General features: G+C 52.6%; 1 protein-coding gene across 1 annotated transcript in view; it reads left to right on the top strand.

The window, feature by feature from the left end:
• Nucleotides 1–25,748, top strand: part of MYO1F (myosin IF) — a 31,225-nt gene extending 5,477 nt beyond the window's left edge. The window contains exons 2-28 of the mRNA XM_033134879.1: nt 2,980–3,117; nt 3,593–3,682; nt 3,774–3,868; nt 4,248–4,335; nt 4,447–4,536; nt 6,334–6,465; nt 6,610–6,744; nt 6,968–7,100; nt 7,294–7,490; nt 8,196–8,276; nt 8,399–8,485; nt 9,208–9,294; nt 9,710–9,877; nt 11,014–11,099; nt 13,242–13,323; nt 14,529–14,635; nt 15,091–15,189; nt 15,277–15,421; nt 19,660–19,774; nt 19,868–20,037; nt 20,738–20,883; nt 21,283–21,429; nt 21,629–21,777; nt 22,246–22,329; nt 22,878–23,073; nt 23,161–23,330; nt 24,008–25,748. Coding sequence (XP_032990770.1) covers nt 2,980–3,117; nt 3,593–3,682; nt 3,774–3,868; nt 4,248–4,335; nt 4,447–4,536; nt 6,334–6,465; nt 6,610–6,744; nt 6,968–7,100; nt 7,294–7,490; nt 8,196–8,276; nt 8,399–8,485; nt 9,208–9,294; nt 9,710–9,877; nt 11,014–11,099; nt 13,242–13,323; nt 14,529–14,635; nt 15,091–15,189; nt 15,277–15,421; nt 19,660–19,774; nt 19,868–20,037; nt 20,738–20,883; nt 21,283–21,429; nt 21,629–21,777; nt 22,246–22,329; nt 22,878–23,073; nt 23,161–23,330; nt 24,008–24,084 — 3,294 coding nt within the window. The 3' untranslated portion in view covers nt 24,085–25,748. The remainder of the gene's footprint in view (nt 1–2,979; nt 3,118–3,592; nt 3,683–3,773; nt 3,869–4,247; nt 4,336–4,446; nt 4,537–6,333; nt 6,466–6,609; nt 6,745–6,967; nt 7,101–7,293; nt 7,491–8,195; nt 8,277–8,398; nt 8,486–9,207; nt 9,295–9,709; nt 9,878–11,013; nt 11,100–13,241; nt 13,324–14,528; nt 14,636–15,090; nt 15,190–15,276; nt 15,422–19,659; nt 19,775–19,867; nt 20,038–20,737; nt 20,884–21,282; nt 21,430–21,628; nt 21,778–22,245; nt 22,330–22,877; nt 23,074–23,160; nt 23,331–24,007) is intronic.
• Nucleotides 25,749–27,110: the final 1,362 nt, after the last annotated feature.

Below are 27,110 nucleotides of genomic sequence, written 5' to 3'. Positions count from 1 at the left end.
GCCACCAGGTGCTCACACCTAGACACCGGTGTGTCTCAGCGAGCTGCCAGCCCCTCGCACGAGTGGGGTGTTGGCCACGTGAACATCGCAAGCAGCATGAACTTCCAAATGCTGAACAATTCTTAGCAAAATCCGAACAAAACTAAAATCTCCCTTGATACAAGATAGTCACATCCCTGAAGAACGCAATGGGTATTGCGCAATGAAGCATGCAAAAAACACATAGATTTTCTGTTTATACATAAAATTGAATTTAGTTCTCAGTTCCAATTACTGATTATAAGCAGGTTTGTCACCTATGTGAATATCTGCTGGGTGGGATAGGGAGCTGCAAGCAGGATGATTATTTGAGTGAAAATTTGGCACCTGCGGCCCCCTTAAAATGCCAGGCATGTCCCCATCCCTGTGACAACCAAACGTGCTCCCACAATTCCTAAAGTGCACCCAGGGGCAGTACGGCCCTGCTGAGGACTCTCCAAGCTTCAGACAGTCAAGTCCAAATTCCTCTGTTTGGCATTCAAGGCCCTTCAGGACCTGAGCCTGGTTGACACCCTCCCCTCCGTTCATTCATGCACTACCTGGTTCCTCACTCCTTCATTCACGTGAGACTTAATGCCTTGTTGAGCCAGGCATGGCCTGGCCCCTGCCCCGGGGAGCTCACACACCGGATGTGTGGGATGTCCAAAACCTGGATAGGGTTATGGTGGGGGACGCCCAGGGGATTGTGGGAGTCCAGAGGCAGCACCTCACCCGTCCTAGGGTCAGGGAGGTCTTCTCGAAGGAGGCATCCCCTGAGTCAGGTCTTAAAGGATGGATTGGCGTTCACCAGGCAGGAAGGGTGTTCTGAGCAGAGGGCTCAGTGTCTGCAAAGGCTTAGAGGCAACTCAGTAAAATACTGAAAGAGTTCTTCCCCAAGGCCTTAATTACCAGCACACAGTAGGTGCTCAAGAATGTTTTGTGGAATGGATGGGTGGGAGAGCAATGGGAAGCCACAGACAGGAGAAAAGCCACAGGGAGATTGGATGTGCCGTATGAGAAACCCACTCTGACTACTCAGGCTGGAAGCAGTTGGAGGGGTGCAAGCCCTGACTCCCCCACACCCCCTCCTCTGTGTTCTGCCCTGCCTCAGTCACACCTCTGCTCCTCTGTGGGTGGTTCGCTCTGCCTGGTGCACCCTCTCTCCCTGCACTTGATCAAAGCCCTCTAAACTTTCAGGTCCTCTGGGTCATAGCCACTTGGGGGTATAGACACCAGAGCCTGACCTTTGCTGCCAGACGGACCCAGACTCGAGTCTCACTCCCTCGAAAACAATGTAGTTGTGTGCTTAGTCAAGTGTCAAGCCACTACGCTTCCTGAACCTCAGTTTCCCTCCCAGCCTACTCCCCGCTGAGTTGCTATGCAGATTGCTGGTAACACCGGGCACTCCCTGCCCAGTGTCAGGAGTTTAGTGACTTGTTAGTTCTGTCACGTGCCCCTCTGCCCAGGCCAGTTGTCACACAACGGCTGAGGCCAAGAAAGAGCATCAGCCGCCCACCCAACTTTGCTCCCGGGAGCGGTTCATCTTCACATCAGCCCTGGCAAGTAAGCCTTCCTCTCATTTTATAGATGAGGCCACGGCGGTCCACGGCAGTGTTAGGTCACCCAGCCAGATGACAACACAGACCTGCCCCACCACAGCGGGGCCTGTGTAATGTCTGTGAGCATTTCTTGACAAAACCCCCCTCTGGCTGGCAGCGTGTCCAGATTCTGAGCATGTTCTCCCCTTCTCAGGAACTTTCCATGGATCCCCAGTGCCCCCGGGAAAGGCTGTCTTCTCATTCACCTCTGCCCTACAGTTGCCCACACTGACCCTCCTGCTTGACCCCTGCCAGAGTGCCCTCTGTCCAGCCCTCTTGTCTCCAGTCCCTGGAATCTGCCTGGCAAACACTGGTCATCTGTGAAGATTTGACGGATCCCCAGCAGCCTTTGCCCTTGGGGTCTTTCCTCTGAAGTTGTGTTTCTTTCTTCACCCTTCTCCCTTGTTCATTTGATTGGTCCTCCCTGCTAGGGCTGAGAAAGGACTCCATCCCAGCCCCAGCCCTCTAGGAGCTCCTGGTCGGGGGGGTAAGAGGCTTCCTGGAGGAGGGACATGTCATATGAGCATGAGTGCACCAGACAGTGGTGCTCCAACCACCATCACTCTTCTGTTTGCTAGACTTTTCCACAGCAGGGGTGTACAGAACAGAGGCAGAGTGGGCCTGAGAGAGACAGTGTGCTTATATGTTTAAGGCACTAGATGAGTTCAGTTGGGCCGAAAGGAGAAAACATTCTGGAAGGCTTCCTGGAGGAGGAGTTTTTGTGGGGAGCCTGTGTCTGAGTCTCCTCCTTGGGGCCCTGGGAAGGTGTCAACTGATGGAAAACAAGGAGGAAATAAGGGAAAGTGGGAGGCGGGGAAAGTGCTGGAGCTGGCACTGGGAAGGGCAAAGGCTCTGAGATGGAGAAGATCGTGGCAGGGGCAGCAGAAGGCTGTGGGAACTGAGGGGCAGCGTCACAGCTGGGCACAGCAGGTGGAGGTTACAGAGGGGCTCTGGGGATCTCAGAGGTCTGGGCTGGGAGGCATGACCAGGAGAGAGGAGGAGGGGAGTAAGAGGAAAGAGACCATCTTGAGGTGGAAGGGGTGGGCGTTGGGTCAAATGCCACTGAAAAGTCAAGGACTTGGCATGGGCTTCAGTAGGGGGAAGGGAGTTGGGGAAGTGAGGAGCAGAGAGGCTGAAAAGGAAGTGGGAAGGCGGAGCTGTCATTCTGTCTGGCCTCTTCCTGGGGGGCAGGGAGCCCGGACTGGACCTCACCCACCTCCCCTGGTGTCTCTGAGGTGGGGAAGGAGGTGAGACACAATCAGAAGCTGGAGATGGAAGTGAGCTGGGGTGGGGGAGGGGCACGCTGAGGCACCCCACCCCGTCCCCCTGCCAGGGATCACCCCCACCTCACCCCCACCCCCAGGGCAGCAAGGAGCGCTTCCACTGGCAGAGCCACAATGTGAAACAGAGCGGTGTGGACGACATGGTGTTGCTGCCACAGATCACTGAGGACGCCATCGTGAGCAACCTCCGCAAGCGCTTCATGGACGACTACATCTTTGTACCCTGGGCCGCGGGCGGGGCCAGCACATGAAGGAGGACAGAGAGATAGGAGAATGGCTGACCCAGGGAGGCAAGGATGGCGGGTGGATGAACACAGGAAAGGATGTCAGAGGGACCTCAGCACAGAAGGGACATGCAGAGGCCTGAGCCAAACAATGGCGGATGGGATGGGCAGTGAGAGCACCGGGTGGTAGGACAGGGGACAGGTGGAGTGACAGCAGGGCTCTCCTTTGGGGTGGCTGTGGGCCTTACTGCCCCCTCTGCCCGGGAGTAGCTCAGCCATAACTCTGCCATTCCCCCCATTCTGGACCCAGTCCTGATTTTTCTGAAGATCCCCAGGACACATCTGAGTAGCTCCATCCCTTGCTCTGAACAGTGGGGCTCTAGGAGGCCCTGGGGGAGCAGGGTGAGGGGACGGGCCTGTGAGGGACAGAGTGTGCTAGGACACTGCATGGCCCTTAACCACCCGCCAGACCTACATCGGCTCCGTGCTCATCTCCATAAATCCCTTCAAGCAGATGCCCTACTTCACGGACCGTGAGGTCGACCTGTACCAGGGCGCGGTGAGGCCAGGGCCGACGGGGGGTGGCGGGAGGCCCCGTCCCCAGGGCCCCAGCCTCCAGCCCTGGGCTGAGACGTGCCTCCCCCCACCAGGCCCAGTACGAGAACCCCCCGCACATCTACGCCCTCACGGACAACATGTATCGGAACATGCTCATCGACTGTGAGAACCAATGTGTCATCATCAGGTACGACAGGGGCCCCAGACCGTCCTGCCCGGGCCCTGATCAAACAGCGTCACCGCCCCCAGGACACTGATGTGGAACTCCTTCCTGACCTTACCGGGGCCTGGCTGTCCCTCTCTGCCCCCAGCCTGGCTTTACTCCCCTTGTCACCATGTGACCCATAATCGATTTTACCTAGTCATTCTGTTACTGTCCGTCTGCTCTCTGAATGTCAGCTCCAGGAGGGCAGGGGTTTGCATCTGTCCTGTGCACTGTTGTATCTCCAGTGCCTAGAATAGTGCCTGGCACCCGGGAGGGAATGAACGAGTGAACAATCAGGAACAGGAAAGGGCACTTCCCCCACCCCTGGCCATGGACCATTCCTTCTCTCGCCCATTCCCAGTGGAGAGAGTGGAGCTGGGAAGACGGTGGCAGCCAAATACATCATGGGTTACATCTCCAAAGTGTCCGGAGGGGGCGAGAAGGTCCAGGTGAGGCAAAAGCAGAAAGACGGGCTGGTTTGCCTCCCACTCGTGGTGCTTCATCCCCCCACACGTGCCTCAGCCTGACCCCTCCCCCCCCACCCCCGCCTCTGCCCCCAGCATGTGAAGGACATCATCCTGCAATCAAACCCCCTGCTCGAGGCCTTCGGCAACGCCAAGACCGTGCGCAACAACAATTCCAGTCGCTTTGTGAGTCAATAGCCCTGCTTTGGAGCAACCTCTCCCTCCACATTCACTTTCACACACACACACATGTATTTCCCAAGAACACAGGAAATGCTTGCTCCTGAATGGGAGACTCATTTCCTGCTTATGGTCCATCTGAAAAAGAGTCCCCCACGGGCTGAACTGCGGAGGCTACGGCATGTTTGTGTCACATTCTTAAATACTCCCCGAGCTGCCATCATGTCACATCGGTTCCTAATCACATTTCAGGTCCAATTTATTCCTTCTTTCTTTCTTTCAAAAAATAGTTCTTAGGCTTCTTCTTTGTGTCAGGTGCCATGCTGGGCCTAATGGAAGACAAAAGAGGTAGACAGATCTGGATTTATGGTCTGATTCTGTCACTAGATATGTAGCTTGGACAAAAAAAAAAAAACAATCAACTTGAGTCTCCTGTTTTCTCATCCATAAAATGGGGATGATATTAAAATCCATCTCATAGACCTCCACAATTTCAGAGCAATGCCTGCATGTGGAAATGACTTAAATCCCAGGTACTAATAAGATTTTTTAATTTCCCAACATATTATTAGTTATAGTTTTACTTTCTAATATATTTTTATCATATAATTATACTTTAAGTGTTTTACTCACTATTTTATTACAAATTGCAAATACACAGAAAAATTGGGAAATAGTACAATAAACGCCTGTATGCCCGTCTCCTAGATTCCATCATTAACATTTTACTCTACTTGCTTTATTGTATCTCCATCCATTTTTTTGATGCACAACAAAGCAAGCTGCAGACACCATACCTTTCCTCCCAAACACTTCAACATGCAAATCATTATAGTCCATCATCACACATTTACAGTTCTTTTCTTTCTTTTAAAGTTTGCGTACAGAAAAATACATAAATCTAAAGTGGACCATTCACTGAGTTTGGAAAAATGCACACACTGTGCAACCCAAACCCCTGTCAATATACAGAACATCACCATCACTCCAGAAAGTTCCCTTCTGTTCCTTTCTATTCAATTTCTACTCCCACCCTACCCTAGAAGCAACCATTCCTCTGGGTTTTTTCACCTAGATTAGTTTCAGCTGTTCTAGAATTTCATAGAAATGGAATCACACAGTATGTTTTCAAACTACTGATACATACAAAAACATGAATGAACCTCAAAAACGTATAATTACATTTTATCTTATGTAGTTTATTGTACAATAGAATAAGTATATGTCATATATTACAGGTGTCTGTGTAGTACGATGATATAACTTGTATTGTTATTAGAGGGAGGTGGCAGAAAGGAGAAGTAAAGAGGTTTGTCTGCCCTCTAACCTCCAACCAGAGCAGAACCCAGATGGTGTCAGACACCAAAGAAGGGGCTTGTGGGACCCTTGCTCTGGGCTCAGGGACAACATGTGGGAGACACTCAGGATCGCTGGGACCAGTAGCATCCCATAAATACGTGGAAGCATCTGTGTTGTGGTGGAGAGACTGGGAAACTGGTCAGTACACGGTGAAACTTCTGTGTACCAGGCACAGGACTGGATGTCCCAAGTGAGGGCTTGAAGCATCAGAGAGGGAGGAAAGGGCATTCTTGGCCCAGGACAGAGCTTAGGGGGAACTGGAGAGGAGGAAAGGAGCTGCTGAAAAGGACAAGCAGCCATAAGTGGAGAGAGGAAAGTGGAGGGAGGAAAGCAAGTTGAAGTCCATGGGTAAGAAAGGGAAAGAGACCAGGCTCATCAGCCCCGACCCTTCCCCCACCGGCACCGCTGGAGCCCTGGGGGCTGACATGGTTCTGTCGGGCTCAGGGCAAGTACTTTGAGATCCAGTTCAGCCGCGGCGGGGAGCCAGATGGGGGTAAGATCTCTAACTTCCTGCTGGAGAAATCCCGCGTGGTCACGCAGAATGAAAACGAGAGGAACTTCCACATCTACTACCAGGTGCGTGGACGGGGGAGCCCCACCTGCAGTCCGGGGTAGATAGTGGGAGGGTCCATGTCCGGTAGCCCACGACAGTGAGGACTGGGGCACCACAGGGCCTGTGCCAGTCCAGTGCCAGATCCATGAGCGTCACTCATCCTCCAGCTGCTGGAAGGGGCCTCCCAGGAGCAGCGACAGAACCTGGGGCTCATGACCCTCGACTACTATTACTACCTCAACCAATCGGATACCTACAAGGTGGATGGCACTGATGACAGGAGTGAGTTCAGCGAGACCCTGGTGAGCACCCCCGCCGCTCCAGCCCTGGCAACCTCATTACAAATCAGGAAATGGAGACCTGGAGAGGGGCAGGGACATGCCCACGGTCACACAGCCAGTGGGTGGGAGAGGCAGGACAGAGACCTAGGTGTCCTGACTCTCTGCGTCCCCAGAAGCCCGATCCCAGGGGCCAGGGTGGAGATCAGAATCAGTGGCACAGGCTCTATCCCCACTGTGCCCACAGAGTGCCATGCAGGTCATCGGGATCCCGCCTAACATCCAGCAGCTGGTCCTGCAGCTTGTGGCAGGGATCCTGCACTTGGGAAACATCAGCTTCTGCGAAGACGGGAATTACGCCCGGGTGGAGAGTGTGGACCGTGAGTGTGGGTGCTAGGGAGGGCGGGGTGCAGGCGTGAGCATATGTGAACTGTTTCCTCCTAGTTCAGCCCCCGTAGGATGAGAACCCACGAGGGCTATTTTGGTGTCACTGGGCAAAATAGGAAGAGACAGAAGCACCGAAAGAGGCTTAAGAGCCTGACCTGACTGGCTGCCCCTTTCCCTGCCGGGCAGTCCTGGCCTTTCCTGCCTACCTGCTGGGCATCGACAGTGGGCGGCTGCAGGAGAAGCTGACCAGCCGAAAGATGGACAGCCGCTGGGGTGGGCGCAGCGAGTCCATCGACGTGACCCTCAATGTGGAGCAGGCGACCTATACCCGCGACGCCCTGGCCAAGGGGCTCTACTCCCGTCTCTTCGACTTCCTCGTGGAGGCAAGTGGGGCAGGACCAGGGGTGGGAGAGGCCATCTGGGACCAGACAAGTAGGGGAGGCAGGCATGACTGTCATAACCTCACCAATTCCCGGCTGTGGGAGGCATCAAGCAGGGCCAGGAGTGATCAGATGGAAAACTGAGGGGCTCCCTCTGGCTGTGGCTTAGAGCCCAGGAAGGAGGCGGCTGGGGCTGTTGGAGCAGTGAAGCCTGGACTGGGACGGCGCTGTGGCGATGGAGAGGGGTGGGTGCGTTTGAGAGCCAAGAAGAGGACTTTCAGGAGGACAAAGTGACGGACTGGATGGGGGCAGATGGGAGTGGCGTGTGTCAAGGTCAGGAATGATGACAACAGTCGCTAATATTACGTAACACCTAGTGTGTGCCTGTTACTGTTGTAACTGTTTTACATGCATCAATTTATGCAACTTTTCGGAAAAGCCCTACAAGACAGTTGCTATTATTAACCCATTTTAAAGATGAGAAAATAGAGGGGCACAGTGGTTAAGGGGCAGAGCTGGTTCCCCAGGCAGGAACCCGGATGCTCTAAGACCTGGCGTCCTCACGTGGGTGCCTGCAGGTGGTATGCACAGAGCTGTGGAAGGCAGGAGACAAACTGGTGTGAGGGGACATAGCCTGGCCACGTGGCTAAGAGCATATCACGGGAATGGCAGGCTGGCACTCACCTCCTGTCTCCACCCACATCACAGGCCATCAACCGAGCTATGCAGAAGCCCCAGGAAGAGTACAGTATTGGCGTTCTTGACATCTACGGCTTCGAGATATTCCAGGTACGGCCTCTGCTCCCTAGCTCAAACGCTGTCCCTCCCTATGCCCCCTGGGGTGTCCCAGTGGCCCCAGAAGCCTCCAGCATCAGCCCACTGAAGGAAGCACTCTTTTCCTCCCTCGGCAGAAAAACGGCTTTGAGCAGTTCTGCATCAACTTTGTCAATGAGAAGCTACAGCAGATCTTCATCGAACTCACCCTGAAGGCTGAGCAGGTGCGCAGGGCAGCCAAGTGGCCAGGGACATGGGACATGAAGGTCACTGAGCAACCAGGGGACAGCCCCGCCCCCATTCCCACCTCTCTCTGCTGACCCATCCAGGTCCACCATGAGATTTCCTTCGGAAGAGGTTTTCTACCTGTAAAGCTTTGACAAGCACTGGGGAATAAGCTCTTTGTTCATTCCTTCACAATTACTTACTGAATCCCTGCTGTGTGCCAGGCCATGAACAGCCCAGACAAAAATCCCCGATGTTTTCATTCTACCTGTCCCATCCCGCAGAAGCAGAGCCTCAGTCAAGGATTCAGGGCAAAGACCGGGAGAGGAGTGAGGAAGTGAGGGAGGGATTTTTGAAAAGAGCTCCAATAGGATGTGTGAATGAGCAAGTGGGGCTCAGTTCTGCTGGGCCTCAGGGAAACTCTGCAGAGCAGACCTCGGGGTTGGCCCCCTGAGGAGCGAGGGGGCCCGGGTATTTATCCTTCAGCTTCTGTCTGTCTGTGGTCGAGGGCTGCTGGGGTTGGCATTCCAGCCTTCCCCACACAGGGCAATGGGCTTTGTCACTGGAGACAGTCCTAATGATGAGATCATGGGGGACATATGGGAGGGGGTGAACACCTGCCCCACTTCCTTCACCCATGCTTGTGGAGCACACATTCTAGAAATGCACACACCTTTGCCCAGATACCCACCCCCATTTCTGCCCCCTTTGCCTCCCCCAGGAGGAGTATGTACAGGAGGGCATCCGCTGGACCCCCATCCAGTACTTCAACAACAAAATCGTCTGTGACCTCATCGAAAACAAGCTGGTGAGGGCCGGGCCAGCATTGGGGGAGGGTCTCGCGAGGCCCCAGAGCTGAGCCTGGGAGACCTGGGAGGTGCTAATGGCCCCTATAGGCCCTTTTCAACCCAGGAGCGCTGACATATCTCCAGCCATCTCACCCACTCACTCTGTCCACCTGCTCACCTTTCACTTATTCACTCAACAAACATTCCCCCGGCCAGCCTGCTGAGGGACAGAGGGGTCAATGCTGACAGATCCCCCACCAGGCCTGCCAGTCTGGGACCGGGAAAGAGGTGTGGATCCCTCATGGGGTCCCTCATCCCATCCTGTGTCCCAGGGAGCTTCCACAGCAGCCCCCACACACACCCCTGGCCCCCCACCCCCTCCACTGCCACCCTGATGGAGCTCTTTGTGCCGCTGCCGCCTCCCCATGCCCGCAGAGCCCCCCGGGCATCATGAGCGTCCTGGACGACGTGTGTGCCACCATGCACGCCACGGGCGGCGGCGCCGACCAGACGCTGCTGCAGAAGCTGCAGGGGGCCGTGGGCACCCACGAGCACTTCAACAGCTGGAGCGCTGGCTTTGTCATCCACCACTATGCTGGCAAGGTGCGCTGTGCCCCTCACCCTGCCGCCGGGTGGCACCCAGGGGCACCCCCTCACAGACTCTGGGTGCTCCAGGCTGCAGCCTCCCAGCTTCCTAATGGAAGGAGCCCTTGGGTACCCCCAGCCAGGGCCGCAGAATTTCACCCACCCCCTTCTCCAGCCCTATCCCAACTGACCAGAAACACGGACCCCACCCACTGACCCCCAGAAACTGGCCTGGGCCCCCCACCATGCCTTCAGCCAGAGCTGCAGAAACCCACTGGTCCCTGATCAAGGCCACAGCTCCTCCTACTAACAGGACAGCTCCCACTTACAGGACAGAAACTCCCTCCCATTGACCGCAAATTGGGCAGCAGACTCCCAAACCCCAATCTGAGCTGTAAGCCCCACTAACCCCCAGACCCAGCACACAGCCCACCACCTTCTGACCCCAACTTGGAGCCCCCCAGGCCCCTGCTGCAAGCTACTACCCTCCAAAATGGGCTAGAACCCCTACAGACGCCTCCCCAAGGCTACAGAAATCCATTGGCATTCGACCCTGGCCACAGTCTGCCTCCCCAATTGTCAGGACTGCAGCATCTGCCACTGACCTTCACATGGGTGGCAGAGGTGAAGGCTTGCTATAGCCCACCAGTCCCTAAAGTGGGCTGAAGCCCCTATGTTCCCTGAGCCAGGGAATATCCACAGCCAAGACGACGGAGAGCCCCCATGGGTCTGGCTCAAGTGCCCCAGGGTCTCCAGCCACTGCTGTAACCCTCCCCCGACACAGCCCCCCAGACCCCTAATTGGCCAGAATACACATGCTCAATCTGACCTTTTGATGCCTAATCAAGTGGCAGAAAGCCCACCCCAGGGAACCCTGACCTGGCTCCAGCCCACCCCCTAATCTGGACTGTAATCCCCACCTCCCTTCACCTCTGACTCAGACTGCAGCCCCCACCCTCCAATTTCAATTTGAGCATCAGACTTCCAGGGTCCCCAGGCCAAAGCTGCTGCTGTCCCTTGCCCCCTATTCTGAACCATAGATACTGTCCCCCATCCTCTCACCCCAGAGCAGGACCCCTGACCACCTGGGCTGTAAGCCTCCCTACCTACCCAAGCCTCAGCCCCTCACGCCCCCTAATGCCACCTTCCTCCAGGTCTCCTATGACGTCAGTGGCTTCTGTGAGAGGAACCGGGATGTTCTCTTTTCCGACCTCATAGAGATGATGCAGACCAGTGAGCAGTGAGTGGTCCCAGATGTGGGAACATCTGGGTAGAACTGCCCCATGGGAATGGGGGAGGCCTAGGGACCACCCTATCTTCCCCAGAGCTCCCATCACACCACAGACTTTGTGGGGTGGCTGTGTGACCAGACAGTATTTCCAGTGACTGGTTCTGATTAAACAGTAACCCTTTGGTCTTTACGGCCCTTCCAGCGGCCCGGCTAGAAACCCACGCAGGGTATGGACAGTTTCCCTTTTTACGCAGTGAAAACATCACGTCTACACTTTTCTGTATGAACACATATGGATCCATCTCCCTGATCACAGCTGCATACCAGCTTTCATCTTTTTGGCTTTACACCTCAAAATTTTATTCCAGCTCTGCTGTGGACCAGGCACCATTTGAATTTGTGGGGATGGGTGGCTAAACAAGTCAGAGATCACAGGTGCTCGCATTGAGCTGACAGCCCAGTGGGGAGACAGACACTGAACTAGAAAAAAGGCAAATAGAAGCTAGCATCAGGTGACTAGTCATAAGACGGTGGTTCTGAAAGGGCTGCAAATGTGGGTCCTGGACCACCCACTTGGGCATCCTCTGAGCTGGTTACAAATGCAGAATCTCATGCTCCACCCCAGACAGACAGAATCAAAAGCTGCATTCTAACAAGATCCCCGCCCCCACCTCCCAGGGTCCCCGGTGCACATTAAAGTTTGAGATTCACTGATCTAGAGCAGCACTGTCCAATATATTCCACATCCAACAGATTCAAGCTACACATGTCATTTTTAAAAAACAGCCTTATTCAGGTACCATTGATATACCAGTAAATCCACCCCATGTAAGAAGTGATTTTTAGTACAGAGACCACAATCCAGAACATTCTCATCACCCCAAAATGATCCCTCATGCCAAATTGCAGTCAATCCCCATGCCCGTCACCTGTATGATTTTGAATTTTCTAGTAAGCATGCTTAAAAAGTAAAAAGGTGAACAGGTGAAACAGGTGACATTTTAAAATGTCTTCTTTAACTCACTCTACCCAAAATATCATCGTCTCAACATGCAATCGATATTTAAAAATTACTAATGAAATATTTTTCATTTGCTTTTTCCGTACTGCATATTCTTTGAAATCCAGTATATATTTCAACACTTACAGTACATCTCAGTTTGGACAGGCCGAGTTTCAAGGGCCTCAATATCCACATGTGACCAGTGGCCACCACGTTGGAAAGCACAGAGCTGTGGTTCTCAGAGTGGGGTCCCTGGATCAGCAGCATCAACATCCCCTGGGAACTGGTCAGAATTTATGGGGAGCCAACCCAAGTGGGGCAAGGCCATCTGTGTTAGACAAACTCTCCTGGTGATTCTGGGGCCCCCTGACGTCTGAGAACCACTGGGACTCGTGTTGTGAAGAAAAACTAAATTGATAAAGGGATAGAGAGTAGGGAGGGCACCATTCTTTTTTTTTTTTACTTTAATCTTTTAATTATGATAAAATACACATAATATAACATTTACCTTTTCACTTTAAGTTGTACAATTCAGTGGCATTAAATACATCCACAGTGTTACACCACCATCACCACCCTCTAGTTCCAGAACTTTTCATTCCCCCAAATGGATACTCTGTATCTATTAAATAGTGCACTCATTCTGTGTTGTGGTGAACAGGGAAGATCTCATTGAGGAGATGAGGAAGGGAGCCATGATATACCAAAGTGGATTTAATGGATTCCCTGTTGCTGGACACTTAGGTTATGCCCATATTTGACTATCACAAACAAGGCTTCAGCAGCAAGCATCCTTCTCCATATTTCTTTGCATATTCATATCAGCCTGTGCATGTAAGATGGTTCCCACAAGGGGACCTGCCCTGTTGCCCAAGATACTGCATTTTCCTACTTAATTTAACTTTTTTCTATTTTACTTGCTACCCAAGCCATGTGTGGTCATGGAAGAAGAAATAACAGGGCAAATAATCAAGGAACTAAAAAGGATGAAAATCAACCCTCCAGTCCTCACCATCTCACCCTCCACACTCAAGACTATAACTGTGCAGCGTGCCCTCTGGGTCCCAGGCACCTAGGCAGCCCCACCTCTGGGAGAGGGCACCCCAAGGTCCAGCTGCACCTCCAACCGCTTCTCCCCCCTTGCCTAGAGCCTTCTTCCGGATGCTGTTCCCCGAGAAGCTGGATGTAGACAAGAAGGGCCGCCCCAGCACCGCTGGCTCCAAGATCAAGGTAGACCGGGGGCAGGCAAGGAGGAGCTGGGCATAGGGAGGGCTGGCTCTGTTTTTCTCTTCATTCCGGTGTCTACCACTCCCCCATCCCAGGCCCTCTGCTCCTGTCTCTGGCACCCTCTGTCCAGCAGGGTGTTCTTCCAGCTCTGGGGTGAGGGAGCTTGGACCAGCTTCCTCAATGGCCTCCTAACTCCCTAAATCCAGAAGTGAATCATCATCCTAATAATGTTTTTGGTCTTTTGGTCACTTTTTTAAATTGTGGTAAACTACACATAAAATTTACCATCTTAACATTTGTAAGTGCACACTCAGTGGCATTAAGTCCACTCACAATGTTGTGCAACCATCCATCTCTAGAGCTTCCTCATCTTCCCAAACGGAAAGTTTGTCCCCATTAAACACTCACTCCCCTCCCCTCCCCCAGCCCCTGGCACCACCATCTACTTCCTGCCTCTGTGAATCTGACTCCCTGGGGACCTCATGTAAGGGGAATCACACAGCATTTGTCCCTCTGTGTCTGGCTTCTCTCACTGAGCATCATGCCCTCAGGGTTCATCCATGTTGTAGCAGGTGTCAGAATGTCCTTCCTTTTTAAGGCTGAGTAATATTCCATTGTGTAGATGGACCACTTCTTATTTATCCATTCATCTGTCAATGGACACTTTGGTTGTTTCCACCTTTTAGTTATTGTGAAAAGTGTTGCTATGAAAATGAATGCCCCATCCTTGCAATATTTTAATAACCATGTATTGAGCACTTGTCAGTGCTGGCAGCAAACACTGGGCAGTTTACACATGTGGGACTAGTTCCACCTGACAGAGGGAGAGACCAAGGCTCAGAGAGGTGCAGTCACTGGCCCAGAACACACAGCAGAGCCACGATCAACACTGGAGTCTCTCCTGCCCCTCCTCCCAATCCCCCCCCCACCTGGAATGATTTCCTGTCTCATCTCCCCTGAGGTACTAAGATAGACAGCTCAAGGCTGGCCGGCCTCAGGCACACACACAAGATTCCCTACTTTCAAAGTACTGGTCCCTGAAGGACAGGTAGGAGTGTTCTGAGGCCTGTGTTCTCCCGAGAGCTCAGTTACTCCATCAACAAACATTTGCCAGCCCCACCCCACCTCCTGGCAGATCCAGGGTGGGAGGAGAGAGGGGCCAGAGATATGATCTGTGCACCTCCACCCCACCTTCTCCTCCACCGCAGAAACAAGCCAATGACCTGGTGGCCACGCTGAAGAAGTGCACACCCCACTATATCCGCTGCATCAAACCCAACGAGACCAAGAGGCCGCGCGACTGGGAAGAGAGCAGGTGACCCCCCAGCGCGGTCTGGCAACTGGCTGGGCCAGTCTACACTGCTTGTCCCCAGGCTGACCCTCCTTCTGGAACCCTGCTGGGGGTGCACGACCCGTCACAGGACTAACCCAGGCTGACCCCTAGGACCAGAACAAAGCCCCTCAGGGCCTCAGGGTTATACCCAAAACTGACCAAGCCAACCCTAGGGCCCAGGGATGACCCCCGGGACTAGCACAGTCTCCCTCACAATCCCCAGACCCCAGGACCCACCCTACAAGTGACCCTGATCACAGAACAAACAGACTCCTTCCCCAGAACCCAGGCCCACACCCCACAGAGCTGACAACCTGGGAACAGCGCTGCACCCCGGCCCCAGACTGCAGCCAGCAGAGCCCCTCCCACTCCTGGGCGGGTGAGGCCCCGCCTGTGGGTGGGTGGCTGGGCGAGCGCTCAGGCTGCCTTCCCCGCAGGGTGAAGCATCAGGTGGAGTACCTGGGCCTGAAGGAGAACATTCGGGTGCGCAGGGCGGGCTTCGCCTACCGCCGCCAGTTCAGCAAGTTCCTGCAGAGGTGAGGCACCCGGCCACCCCAGGCCCTGACCACCCCCTGCAGAACAACCGCCAGCTGCTCAAACCCTCCCAAACCCTTTGCCTCCAGGTACGCCATTCTGACCCCCCAGACGTGGCCGCAGTGGCGTGGGGACGAGCGTCAGGGGGTCCAGCACCTGCTGCAGGCAGTCAACATGGAGCCAGACCAGTACCAGATGGGGAGCACCAAGGTCTTCGTCAAGAACCCCGAGTCGGTAAGTGTGTGTGAGAGACCGGCAGAGAGGCCCGGGCTCAGGTCCTGCTCTCAGGCCACGGTGTGACATGGGGCACATGGCCTCACCCCTGCAAGCCTGTGTCTCCATTTGGAAAGTGAGGAGAGTAATAATAGCCGCCCTGCAGGACTGGAGTGCGGATCAGACAAAACAGGAAGTCCACTGCATAGTGCCCGGTACACAGTAGGTAATCAGAAAAACCTAATATAGTTGGACAGTCCTTGGTGGCCAGGAAGCTGTTGGAGGAACACATGGCCACCTATGGTGACAAGCGCCTTGGAAGGAATAAGGACTCACGGCTTAGCTAGAATGTGTTTTTGTCCCTTGTTTCCTTTCTTCCTTTTCCTTCCTTCATTTCCTTCTTTCTTTCCTTTCTCCCATCCTGTTTTCTCTTTCCTTTTCTTCCTTCATTCCTTCAGTCACGGACACATTCAGTCCCTGAGCCTAAGACTCATGTCAAAGTGGCAATTTTCTTATTCCGAGCCCAGCCTGAGCCCTGACCTACCCAAGACAAACCTCATTCCACAGTCTCCGACCTAGAACAATCCCTCCAGCGCTACCATCAGCGCTGAGCCTTTTAGCAAAAGGCTGGAAGCACCAGCGACATCATGCTGCCTCCGCTTTCAGGGACAAAACAAAGCCACAAGGTCAATGTCGACTGTGTCCCGGGATGTCAGATACAGAATGGTGACTGTAGTTAGCAATGCTGGATTGTATACTTGAAAGGTGCCAAGAGCTCTTCCATGTCCTCACCACACAAAGAAACGGGAACTATGTGTGGTGGCGGAGGTGTTAGCTAACCTAGAGTAGTGATCATTTTGCACCATATATGTGTGTCAAATCAACTCTTGTACACTTGAAACTTACGCAGTGTTATATCTCAATTATGTCTCAATAAAGCGGGGGGAGGATCTTTTAAAAAGCAACAATGATAAAAAGAACAACAACAAAAAAAACAGGGCAAGGAACTCCCTAAGGGCCTGCCTGTCCACCTGCTTCTATCGTGTTTCCCAAAAATAAGATCTAACTGGAAAATAAACCCTAGCATGATTTTTCAGGATGACATCCCTTGAACATAAGCCCTGATGCGTCTTTTGGAGCAAAAATGAATATAAGACCCTGTCTTATTTTCGGGGAAACACAGTATGTGAGGTTGAAAGTAAAGAGGGAGCTGATAGTCTCAATGAGCCGCCCGAGTTCACCAGACTCTCAGGTGAATCCTAGGTTCCCAGCCCAGGGTAAGCTGGGGGGAAAGGTGTGCTGGGGATGGGGCCACGGCCAGCTAGGTACCACATCACTGGCATAATCATGGTGCCCACTTTTGGCACCTCAGGAACTTCATGAAGACAACAAGGAGAATGTTGAGAGGATTCTCGACATTACTGTAACTTACAGGTAGCTGTTCTCTCACCAAACCAAAAACATAACACAGAGGCGTGGAGACTCTAGAGATTTCACAGCTACAAAAATAGTCTGTCTTGGGAGGTTGGGAGTCCTTGCCCCCAAAATTTGTCTGCATCTATCTCCTGGATCTTTTCCCTGTGGATGTAATTTCTCGAGAAACTAAAACACTCTGGAATCGCATTCAAAGTAGATATCGTTACTGATAGAAACTTATCATGAACCAAAATTGTCCATGGCTATGACTACACCTGAAACAATTCAATTTGTAACAGATAAGGAAAAACAGAAAGAAGGATGGGAAGAAAAATAGGATGGGCAGGAGAGAGAGAAAGAGAATCAATCCATCTTGCCAATTACTGGCAGACTGTACAATCTGACTCTGAAAGAAACAGATAATAATTGACACTGGAAAAAAAATAGAGAAAATAAAGTTAGCTCTGGCTAAGACTCTAGAAGGTAAAATCAAATTTTGACCAAAATTGCAGTCTGCACATTTGGAGGTGGGGAAGATGAAACTGGCTGAAAATAATGAAAGTCACAAAACTAAAAGTTTGGTGGGAAATTTTATAAGGAAAAAACCTGAAAATTTGCACAGGAAAAAAGGTGATTCTGATGAGAATAATATTAGTAAAATGAAAACAGTTTAACGGTGCTATATGAAAACTTGATCCAGGAATTAAATAAACCTAATGGAGTCGCAGCCTTTCTCAATCACAAATGCACTTATGGTGAGATGATTGTCAGTTGGATTTTGTTTCTTGTAAACACGGACATAAATATCCTTGAAGGTGTTATATACCAGCTGGTCTTCACTGCCATCACCCAGGTGTGTTAGTTTCCTATGGCTGCTGTAACAAAGCGCCACAAACTGGATGGCTTAACCCAACAGAAATTTATTTCTCACGTTTCTGGAGGCTAGAAATCCTAAATCAGGGTGTCACGAGGCCACACTCCCTCTGAGGACTCCAGGAAAGAATCCTTACCTGCCTCTCCCTAACTTCTGGTGGTAGCTGACAATCCTTGGCACTCCTTGGTTTGTAGACGCATCTCTGCCTCTGTCATCACATGGACTTCTCTGCTGTGTGTCTGGGTCCAAATTCCCCTCTTCTTACAAGGACACCAGTCATATTGGAGTTAGAGCCACCCTAATCCAGTATAATCTCATTTTAACATGATTATATCTGCAAAGACCCTATTTCCAAATGAGGTCACATTCACAGGTTCCAGGTGGACATGAATTGGGGTGGGGTTGCTAGTCAAGTCAGTCCACCAGGATAAACACAGATTTGGGTCTTATCTCACTCACCTCCCCCCGTACTTAGCACACCTACCCTTGCCTTCCATAGCATGAAGGAGATGCATTTTGAACTCTGCAGATAGGAAGACCCATTTCTGAAACCGAAAAGGAATCCTCTTCACTGGGCAGAAATTACAAGGTTGGGGACACTTGTCCCATCTGCCCTGAACAGCTAAGGGGGAAGAGGGTTCCTGATTGACTGGCCTATTCCCAGTTCTGCAGGCTGGTCTCCCTTTATTCATACCTGTCCCCCTCAGCAAACCACAGAATGCACTCATATGTCCTCTAGACACCCTATAGGAGGCATTACTCAGACACACTTTGCACACAGACCCACCAACCATAGACTATCAGAGAAACAAAAGAATGCATACGTAAATCACGGTATTCCCTGCAACCTATGAAACTGCAGTGTTGGTTTTTTTCTTCCTGGTGAGAAGACTCCCCACCTTTGTGAACAGTTATAAACACCCACAGCTTTAAAATCCTCCAAGATATATTTCTAAAAAGTGCATTCGAACCCAGTATCTGCAGAATCCTTTTAGTCCTTGCAGGAAACCCTGGGTTTCTGGGAGACGTCAACCACGTCAACAAAGCGGGCGCCCAGGCTTTGGGCAGTGATGTGATATTTGTGTATTTGAGAAATCCCTCTGCATAAAGGGTTCATTTCCTAAATAAAGCCCAATTTTATTTTCAATAATATTTCCCATCTTCACTGATTGAAAATTGTGTCCCTTTTATCACTAAATTTGGTTGAATTAGGATGTTTCCCAGCCATTTGTTCCTATTCCAATAGATTGTTCTAGTCTTTGACCAGCACCGCATTGTGTTTTTGCTGTAGGTTTATAACTTTTCATATCCAATGGGTTCTTCTCCTTAATATGTTCACCTGTTATTATTCCAAATAAACAGACATGTTTCACAGCATTTCCACTATGACTTGGTCTGAGATAGTTTATTTCCTAAGATCCCTCTGGGCCAAGACTGTTAAAACTCAAAAATATGCTTTCTGCAAAAACCTCCTTTCCAGGAATGCCATGTACGGCTGTGCAGGTTGTACACTGAACAACCACATGGTCACCAGTCACATCACAGCCCTATACATCAGATGTTCATATTTACAGTATCTTGTTGGTTTTCTAAAATGCACATTGATTCACATTTCTAACATCTCTGAAATCGGGGTGCACCTCATGTGAAAGGCATGCCTCATGTGATTAGCAGTGTGACAAACCATGATGTTATATTGTTTCTGGCAAGATCACACAGCTAGTAACAGACAGAGTTGGGATTTGAAGCCAGCAAGACCCACAGTTATAATTTAATGTGGGGCTTGTGCTACATATTAGGAGAAAACCCTGCATCCAGTCACTTGGAGGAAGAAATTTTTGCTAACTACAGTGTGATAGCGTGTGTGCAGGCACCCATGAGCATGAGCATGTGGATGGGGTGGGCTCAGGGGAAACGAGACTGTGGCCCTGGGAGATGCCAGGACCCACCGCCCCTCCCTCTCGCCCAGCTCTTCCTTCTGGAGGAGATGCGAGAGCGCAAGTTCGATGGCTTTGCCCGCACCATCCAGAAGGCCTGGCGGCGCCATGTAGCAGTCCGGAAGTATGAGGAGATGCGGGAGGAAGGTGAGAGGCTGCAGGTGGGAGGCTCAGGGTGAAGGGAAATGGACCTGGAAGAGCCAAGCCACAACCTCTGCCTCCAACCCTGTGTCCCCACAGCTTCCAACATCCTGCTGAATAAGAAGGAGCGGAGACGGAATAGCATCAATCGGAACTTTGTCGGGGACTACCTGGGGCTGGAGGAGCGGCCGGAGCTGCGTCAGTTCCTGGCCAAGAGGGAGCGTGTGGACTTCGCTGACTCAGTCACCAAGTACGACCGCCGCTTCAAGGTGAGGCACTAGCAAGTGGGTACATCCGGGACCCTGGCACCCCCATCATAGGTATATTCTCACCTGGCCTGGACACAACTGCCCACAGGTATATATTCACCTAGCCTAGATACACCTGTCCCATCACAGGTACACCCTCACCTGGACGGGGCACAACTGCCCACAGGTATATGTTCAACTAATGCAAATACATCTACCCATCAAATATGTGCTTACATAGCCCGGACACACCTGTCCATCGTGTATCTTCACCTGGCCAGACACATCTGTCCACAATTACACACTCACCTCACCCAGAAGCCCTGGCTACAGGGCCACCCTCACTTATCCTGGACACACCTAGCCATTAGGTACATCCTCACCAAGTCTGTATAGACCTGTCAATTAGACATACCATCACCTGGCCCCGATACACTTGTGCACAGGTACTCTCTTCTGGCCTAGGCACCCATGTCTAGCAGGTATACCTTCACCTATCCTGTACCCGTTCACTGCCCCAGACACCCCTTTCTAGTTAATATGCTCTTACTTAACCTGTTATTTTTTATATATCGTAACCACTCGTCTACCTTCCCACGGAGGGACTCCTTCACCTGACCTCCCAGCACCACCCCTATGCCTAGGGCTGGTCCCTCGGGACCAAGCTGTCCATGCCCTGGGCTCCCTGGTCTCAGCCTTTCTGGTACTGCATCCTTCACAGCCCATCAAGAGGGACTTGATCCTGACACCCAGGTGTGTGTATGTGATCGGGCGAGAGAAGGTGAAGAAGGGACCTGAGAAGGGCCAGGTGCATGAGGTCCTGAAGAAGAAGCTGGAGATCCAGGCCCTGCGAGGAGTTTCCCTCAGGTGAGGCCAGGCACTAACCTGCTCCACAGTCACCTTTGCCTGCCCCCTTGTCATCCTCAGCTGTCCTCATACTTACACCTCATGTTACACCATCTGTAACCCCGACCATCTGACCTGCTGCTATACCTATACTTCTCTTTGCCCTACCTGTCACCTTCACCTGCCCCCCACACTCATGATCCTTACTTGCCAACAGCACCTGTCTCCTCACCTGACTTCTCACCTGAGCCTTCTCTGTTACCGCCTTCCCCAGTTCCTTGCCACTTTTTCCGCTTGCCCTCACCTGTGTAACTCCTTACTTGCCCCTTACCTGATCCTCCCTTGTTGCATCTCACATGTCAATCCTTCTACCACCCTCACCTATCGCTCTCATCTGCCTTTCCTCCGCCCTGACCCCAGCACGCGGCAGGACGACTTCTTCATCCTCCAAGAAGACGCGACCGACAGCTTCCTGGAAAGCATCTTCAAGACCGAGTTCATCAGCCTCCTGTGCAAGCGCTTCGAGGAGGCGGCACGGAGGCCCCTGCCACTCACCTTCAGTGACACGTACGCCCCCCCCATCATCCTCGAGCTGGTCTAGGCACAGCAGTCCCTCTCCCACCCCACGGACCGGTCGAACTCCCCCTCTGCCCCGTCACCCACCAGTACCAAGCAGGGAAAGGATGGAGTGGGGAAGTAACACCCCGCCCCCCACCCCCGCCGTTTGGGAAGCAGGTGCCCCTACAGCTTCCCGCTCTCCCCACAGACTACAGTTCCGGGTGAAGAAGGAGGGCTGGGGCGGAGGTGGCACCCGCACCGTCACCTTCTCCCGTGGCTCCGGCGACGTGGCGGTGCTCAAGGCTAGCGGCCGGACACTCACCGTTAGCATGGGTGACGGTCTGCCTAAAAGCTCCAGTAAGTCTGTGCAGAGCGCGGGGCGGAGCCAAAGAGGCGGGGCCAGCGAGGGGATCAATCAATGCTGAGGGGCGGAGCCAGTGAGGTTGGCCAAGAGTGGGTGAAGGCCATGATGGGGCATGTCTAGAGAGACTTAGAGGAGGTATCCATGGAGAGGGCCGGGCCAGCGAGGTGACCAATGACTGGGCGAAAAATGCGGAGGGGGAGTAGCCAAAGGCAGCCTGTGAGTTAATGGATGGGGGCGAGCCTTGCAGTGGGCGGGCCCAGAAAGTGAGAGGTGGGTCCTGGAGGGGCGGGACCAATCACTGGGCGGAGCCAGTGTTCTAGTAATTAAGGGGCGGTACTGATGGGAGAGCCAGTGAGCCCAAGACGACCGGATCTGGGGCGGAGCCAGAGTGATTGGACTTGAGGGCGGGGCCGGTCTGGCCACCGCTCAAATCTCTGCATCCTTTCCCCTTTCCTTTTCAGAGCCTACACGGAAAGGATTGGCCCAGGGAAAACCTCGAAGGTCGCCCTATGCCCCTTCCCGGGCAGCTCCAGGGCCCCACAGAGGTGAGGAGACGCCCCCCACTAAGTGTCTTCCCTCGCCTCTTGTGGGCTCCATAACCTAAGCCAGACCTCTTGTCAACAGGATTTAACAAGCAGAGTTGACCACTCTCTTCTCTGTCCCTTTCCATACCTCCCTGTCTCCCACAGAATAAAGGCTAAGCTTAGTTTGGTATTCAAAGCCCTTCAGAATTCAACCCCAGCTAACCACTGACCTCTCCTCCCATCTTACACCCGTCAGGCAAGCTACATCATATTTTGCCAACTTACCAAATTTGTTCTTACCCCCAGGCCTCTGCTAGGGCTGTTTGCTCTATCTCCCAAATTCCTACTTCACTTGAGCTCCTGTTTATCCTCCAAGACCTATCCATAAAAGCCCTTCTACAGAAGGAGGTGGGGGGAAATCTTAACTGCTCTCTCTTGTCAGTTTTGGCCCATGGGTCCCTCCCGCTGGCCAGTCATTATATTGGATCGAGAGTGTGGCTGCCTCCTCCCTCAGACTGGAAACTTGGGCATCACCCTGATAAATGCCCGTATCCTTGCTCCAACCACAGGTCTAGACCGTAATGGGGTGCCCCCCTCTGCCAGAGGGGGCCCCCTGCCCCTGGAGATCACATCTGGAGGGGGCTCCCAGCGGCCTCCCCGAGGCCCTCCAGCCTCAGCCTTGAGGGCCAACAGACGACCCCGGGCACAGCTCCCGTCGGAGCACAACACAGAATTCCTCAACGTGCCAGATCAGGGCGTGGCTGGGTAGGTGGGGTAGCAGGGCAGCCCCAGGAGGTGGGCAGGTGATTGGAGGAGTATCTTGGGCTGTGACAAGCGCCCCCGTGCCCACAGCATGCAGAGGAAGCGCAGCGTGGGGCAGCGGCCTGTGCCAGGTGTGGGCCGACCCAAGCCCCAGCCACGGACGCATGGCCCGCGATGCCGGGCACTGTACCAGTACGTGGGCCAAGACGTGGATGAGCTGAGCTTCAATGTGAATGAAGTCATCGAAATCCTCATGGAAGGTATGAGTGCCAGGACAGAGGTAGGAGGTGTCAGAACCCTGACATAGCCAGGCAGCCCCACCCACCGCATACCCCTCCCGTTGGAGAACAGAGGTGGCCAGCTAGCTCCCAGTCCCCGACAGATACCCTTTTCTGAGCCAGTGGCTGCATAGGCTAGAGGCCTTTGTCTGGAGGTCACCTCCTAAGCCACATGGGAGCCTGACCTCACTGCATCACACCCAGTACCCCAGCCTCATTTGTGTCACCTGTCAAACACAGGGCTAAAAGCAGAACCTCAGAGACCCCTTGTGAGTAGGAAATGGGCCATGTCTGGATGGCCCAGACCATTTCTTATCTTAGTCCCCTGGGCTGCTCCAGAGGGGCATTGGACTCAACAGCACCCTCTGCAGGTGGGTTGGGGAACCCCATGGAGATCATTCCTGGGTCCACTACGGGGATTGCAGGGAAGGGGCCTGTAGGAGATGATGAAGAAAGAGTGCAAGAAAATGACAGAGTGTGAGCCAGTGAAAAGGAAAAACCATGTGTGTGTCCCTCCCTCCCTTCCTTCCATCTGTCACTCTCTTTTCAGCCTCTGCCTTATGCCAGGCCAGTGGAAGTGAGTAAGACTGACACTGAGCCGGCTTGAAGGTTTTCTCCTGGGTGGACTGGGTACTGCCTCACACTCTTCTCTCCCACAGATGCCTCGGGCTGGTGGAAAGGCCGGTTGCATGGCCAGGAGGGCCTCTTCCCAGGAAACTATGTGGAGAAGATATGAGTGGGGGTACCCACAACTCTGTCCTCGCACCTGCCAGGGAGCCAGGCCTTGCTAGCGGGGGTCTCGTTTCCCTTGGCTGCATTGGCCAGAAGGTCCAGTCCTGTGGCCTCCAGCCCAGCCCACCCCGGGCCCTGGGTGGGTCTGGTAGTCACCACTGTAGCCACCCTGGACCCTGGCTTCCCCCATGTCACACCAGTTTTCCCCTGCGTCACACAGGGCTAACAGCATAGCCTACCTCCCAGCTGCCTTGTGAGTACAAAATGAGTTGTGTCCTGTCAGCAAAGTGCGGGGCACAGTCCGGGGGGCCTTGACAAGCATGATTTCTCTCCTTCTCTCTTCACTGAGAATAAATGTTTGCCGGGCAGAAGTGTGAACTAACTGAGCGCCAACCTTCTCAGAACTTTGTGACGTAGGAGCAGCAAATGCCCCATTTTACAAGTGGAAAAATGAAGGCTCAGGGGTTGAGTCACTTGCCTAAGATTCTACAGAGCCAAGTCTTGAAAAGCTGGAGTTGGTCTCACATGCCAGCTTCTAGACGCTGCATCCCAGCTTTTTTGCAGAAAATGGTCCAGTGGGTCCTGATAGATCTGAATCTGCAGCCCCCACACCCATCCGGTACCCAACTGGACCCTGAGGAATGAGGCAGGTCCCACATGCCCCCTAGCCCCCACCCTATGTCCGTGCCTTCTTAGCCCTCAGTTGCCTAGAATCAGGACAGGGCCCTGGATTTCTGCACTTATGATCACGGGTGAAGGGGTCGACCTGGCTACTGGTCTCCCCAGCTGTCAGACCCCATGCAGGAGTCTGAGCCTTCTGAGTACTCCATGCAGGGGCAGCTGGAACCGGCTGGGAGTCGTGCCATGGTCTGGTCCTGAGGATCCTGGCTTACCAGACGGACACCACCTCTTTGCTCAGCCGCTCAGAGAGCAGCCAGTCTGGGAGAGCGGTAGGGTCAGAACTGAGCCAGAGAAGGGACGGGCTGACTGGCCAGCTGAGCCTCCTGTAGGGAAGCTGATCTAGGGAAGCTGAGTGTGGCTGGAAAAAAATCCCAAGGTTGCAACTGGGTCTCAACAGCCCTTTTGTTAGTGAATTGTTATACAAAAGCATTTAGCCAGTCCCTTGAATGTCCCTGGTTCCCTCCATGTCTGACTGTCTAACTCTACTACCCAACCACCACTGTGTGCATCCCTCACTGCAAGACTTACATGTAAGGACAGATGGCAGGGAGGACAACTGACATGAGCCACTGACCTCATCAGCTGGGCATTTCCTGGTGCTGAAGAGGAAATCAGGGCTTCCCTCTCCCTTCTCTGCCCTCGAACTCACTGCCCCTCCTCCTGGCACTTTGAGGTACAGCGCTATGACCCCACTACTGTGGCAGGCACAACATATGTAGGAAGTAGGGCCTTCTAGATAGAATGGATAGATGAGGTTTGGGTGGGGTGCTGGATATGGAGAATGGAGTGGGCTTGACATTCTAACAGATAGCTTCTCACATCTAGGTTACAGCATCTGCAAACCTCAGTCAGCTTGGCCCCACCCACTCAGCCCCACATCCTGTTGACTCTTAAAAAATTTCTTAAGTCAGGCCCTTCCTCTCCCTTCCTTGGATCCCTGTCCTGTCTGAAAATGGGCCAGATTGCACCAACCTCCCTGCATACACACACACACACACACATACACACACACCTCTCTACCCTGCATCAAAATGATCTGGTTTTAAGAGTTTTTAACTGTATTCAAGATAAAAAAAAAAGATTTTTAAATTAAAACTGCACAAAAATGTGAAAAATCTGTCTCTCCCTCACTTGAAAAATCCTGTTCTTCTCCCCAATTTTTAATGGTATTAAAAATACCATTTCTCCTTCTAATGCTATTCTCTGCACATAAAAGCACATAGATACCAAAAAAAAAAGCACATACGTACATGTTATGTACTCAGATGGGAAATATACATTGCACATAAAGTCTACAATTGCCGAGAACTCAACATATACCTCTTGAATGGTTAAATAATGTATTATAGAGATCTGAGATCAAAGATCCACTTCACGGTCCTTCAATAGCCCATTTTCCAAACGACAGCCAGGGATCAGATGGTGTACCATCCTCCAGCTGAAAATGCATTAGTGTCTAGAATAGAAACCACACTCCTCTCCAGTTCACAAGGCTCTGCACGACCTTCCCTGCACCATATTCACTTTCTGATCTCCACACCCTGCCTCCGCTCTGCTCCAGCAGCTGCTGATAGCTCTCCTCACTGTTCCTTGAAAGAGACAAGCTTGTCCCCACCTCAGGGCATTTGCGCCAGCTATCCACTTTCCAGAGTGCTCTGCCCCATGACCTTCCATTGGCTCACTTCTACCAGCTCAGAAGTCACCTCACCGAGAGGCTTCCTTGACCGTCACTATCTTTTTTTCTTTGTAGCACTTAACCTCAGACCGTTTTCTGCATTTGTTGTCTGTTCCTCCATTTTAAAATGTGAGCAGCCTCTGAAGGCAGGGATGTTTGTCTGTACTGTTTATCTCTGGGTCCCCAGAAACTAACACAGTAGGCTGGACAGGTGACTCATTCCATCTGGGTCACTGGGGGGCCAGTACCCCCAGTGCCGCCATCCTGGAAACACACTTTTCATGACTGACAGTTTGCCTTGCTTTCAGTCCCTGGCTATAACAACAGACCCACTCCAACTTCAGAACTAAGTGCACTGAAAAGTTTGACGACCATTGCCAATTTCTTTCCAAAAAGGCTGCCCACTCAACACGACCTCTTCAAAAAGTAGAACCGCTGTTTATCGCCTTTGGAGTCTGGTGACAGGACAGGAGGGAATGAAAATGCCCATTTTGCAGACGAAAACACAGGCCAGGAAAGATTTTAATCCCGGATCTCAGCGTACAGACTCTGTTAAAAGTGCACCCTAGGATTGCTCTCGGCTCGCAACTCTGTCCCCGGGGTCTGCTCTGGGGTCCAGCGGGACTCCTGTTCTCAGGCCCCGCCCCCTCGCGGAGCGCAGTGCGCAGGTCCCG

The sequence above is a fragment of the Rhinolophus ferrumequinum genome, chromosome 18, assembly GCF_004115265.2.
Source record: "Rhinolophus ferrumequinum isolate MPI-CBG mRhiFer1 chromosome 18, mRhiFer1_v1.p, whole genome shotgun sequence".
NCBI classification, from domain to species: Eukaryota; Metazoa; Chordata; class Mammalia; order Chiroptera; family Rhinolophidae; genus Rhinolophus; species Rhinolophus ferrumequinum.
This window is presented reverse-complemented; position numbering and strand designations above follow the sequence as displayed.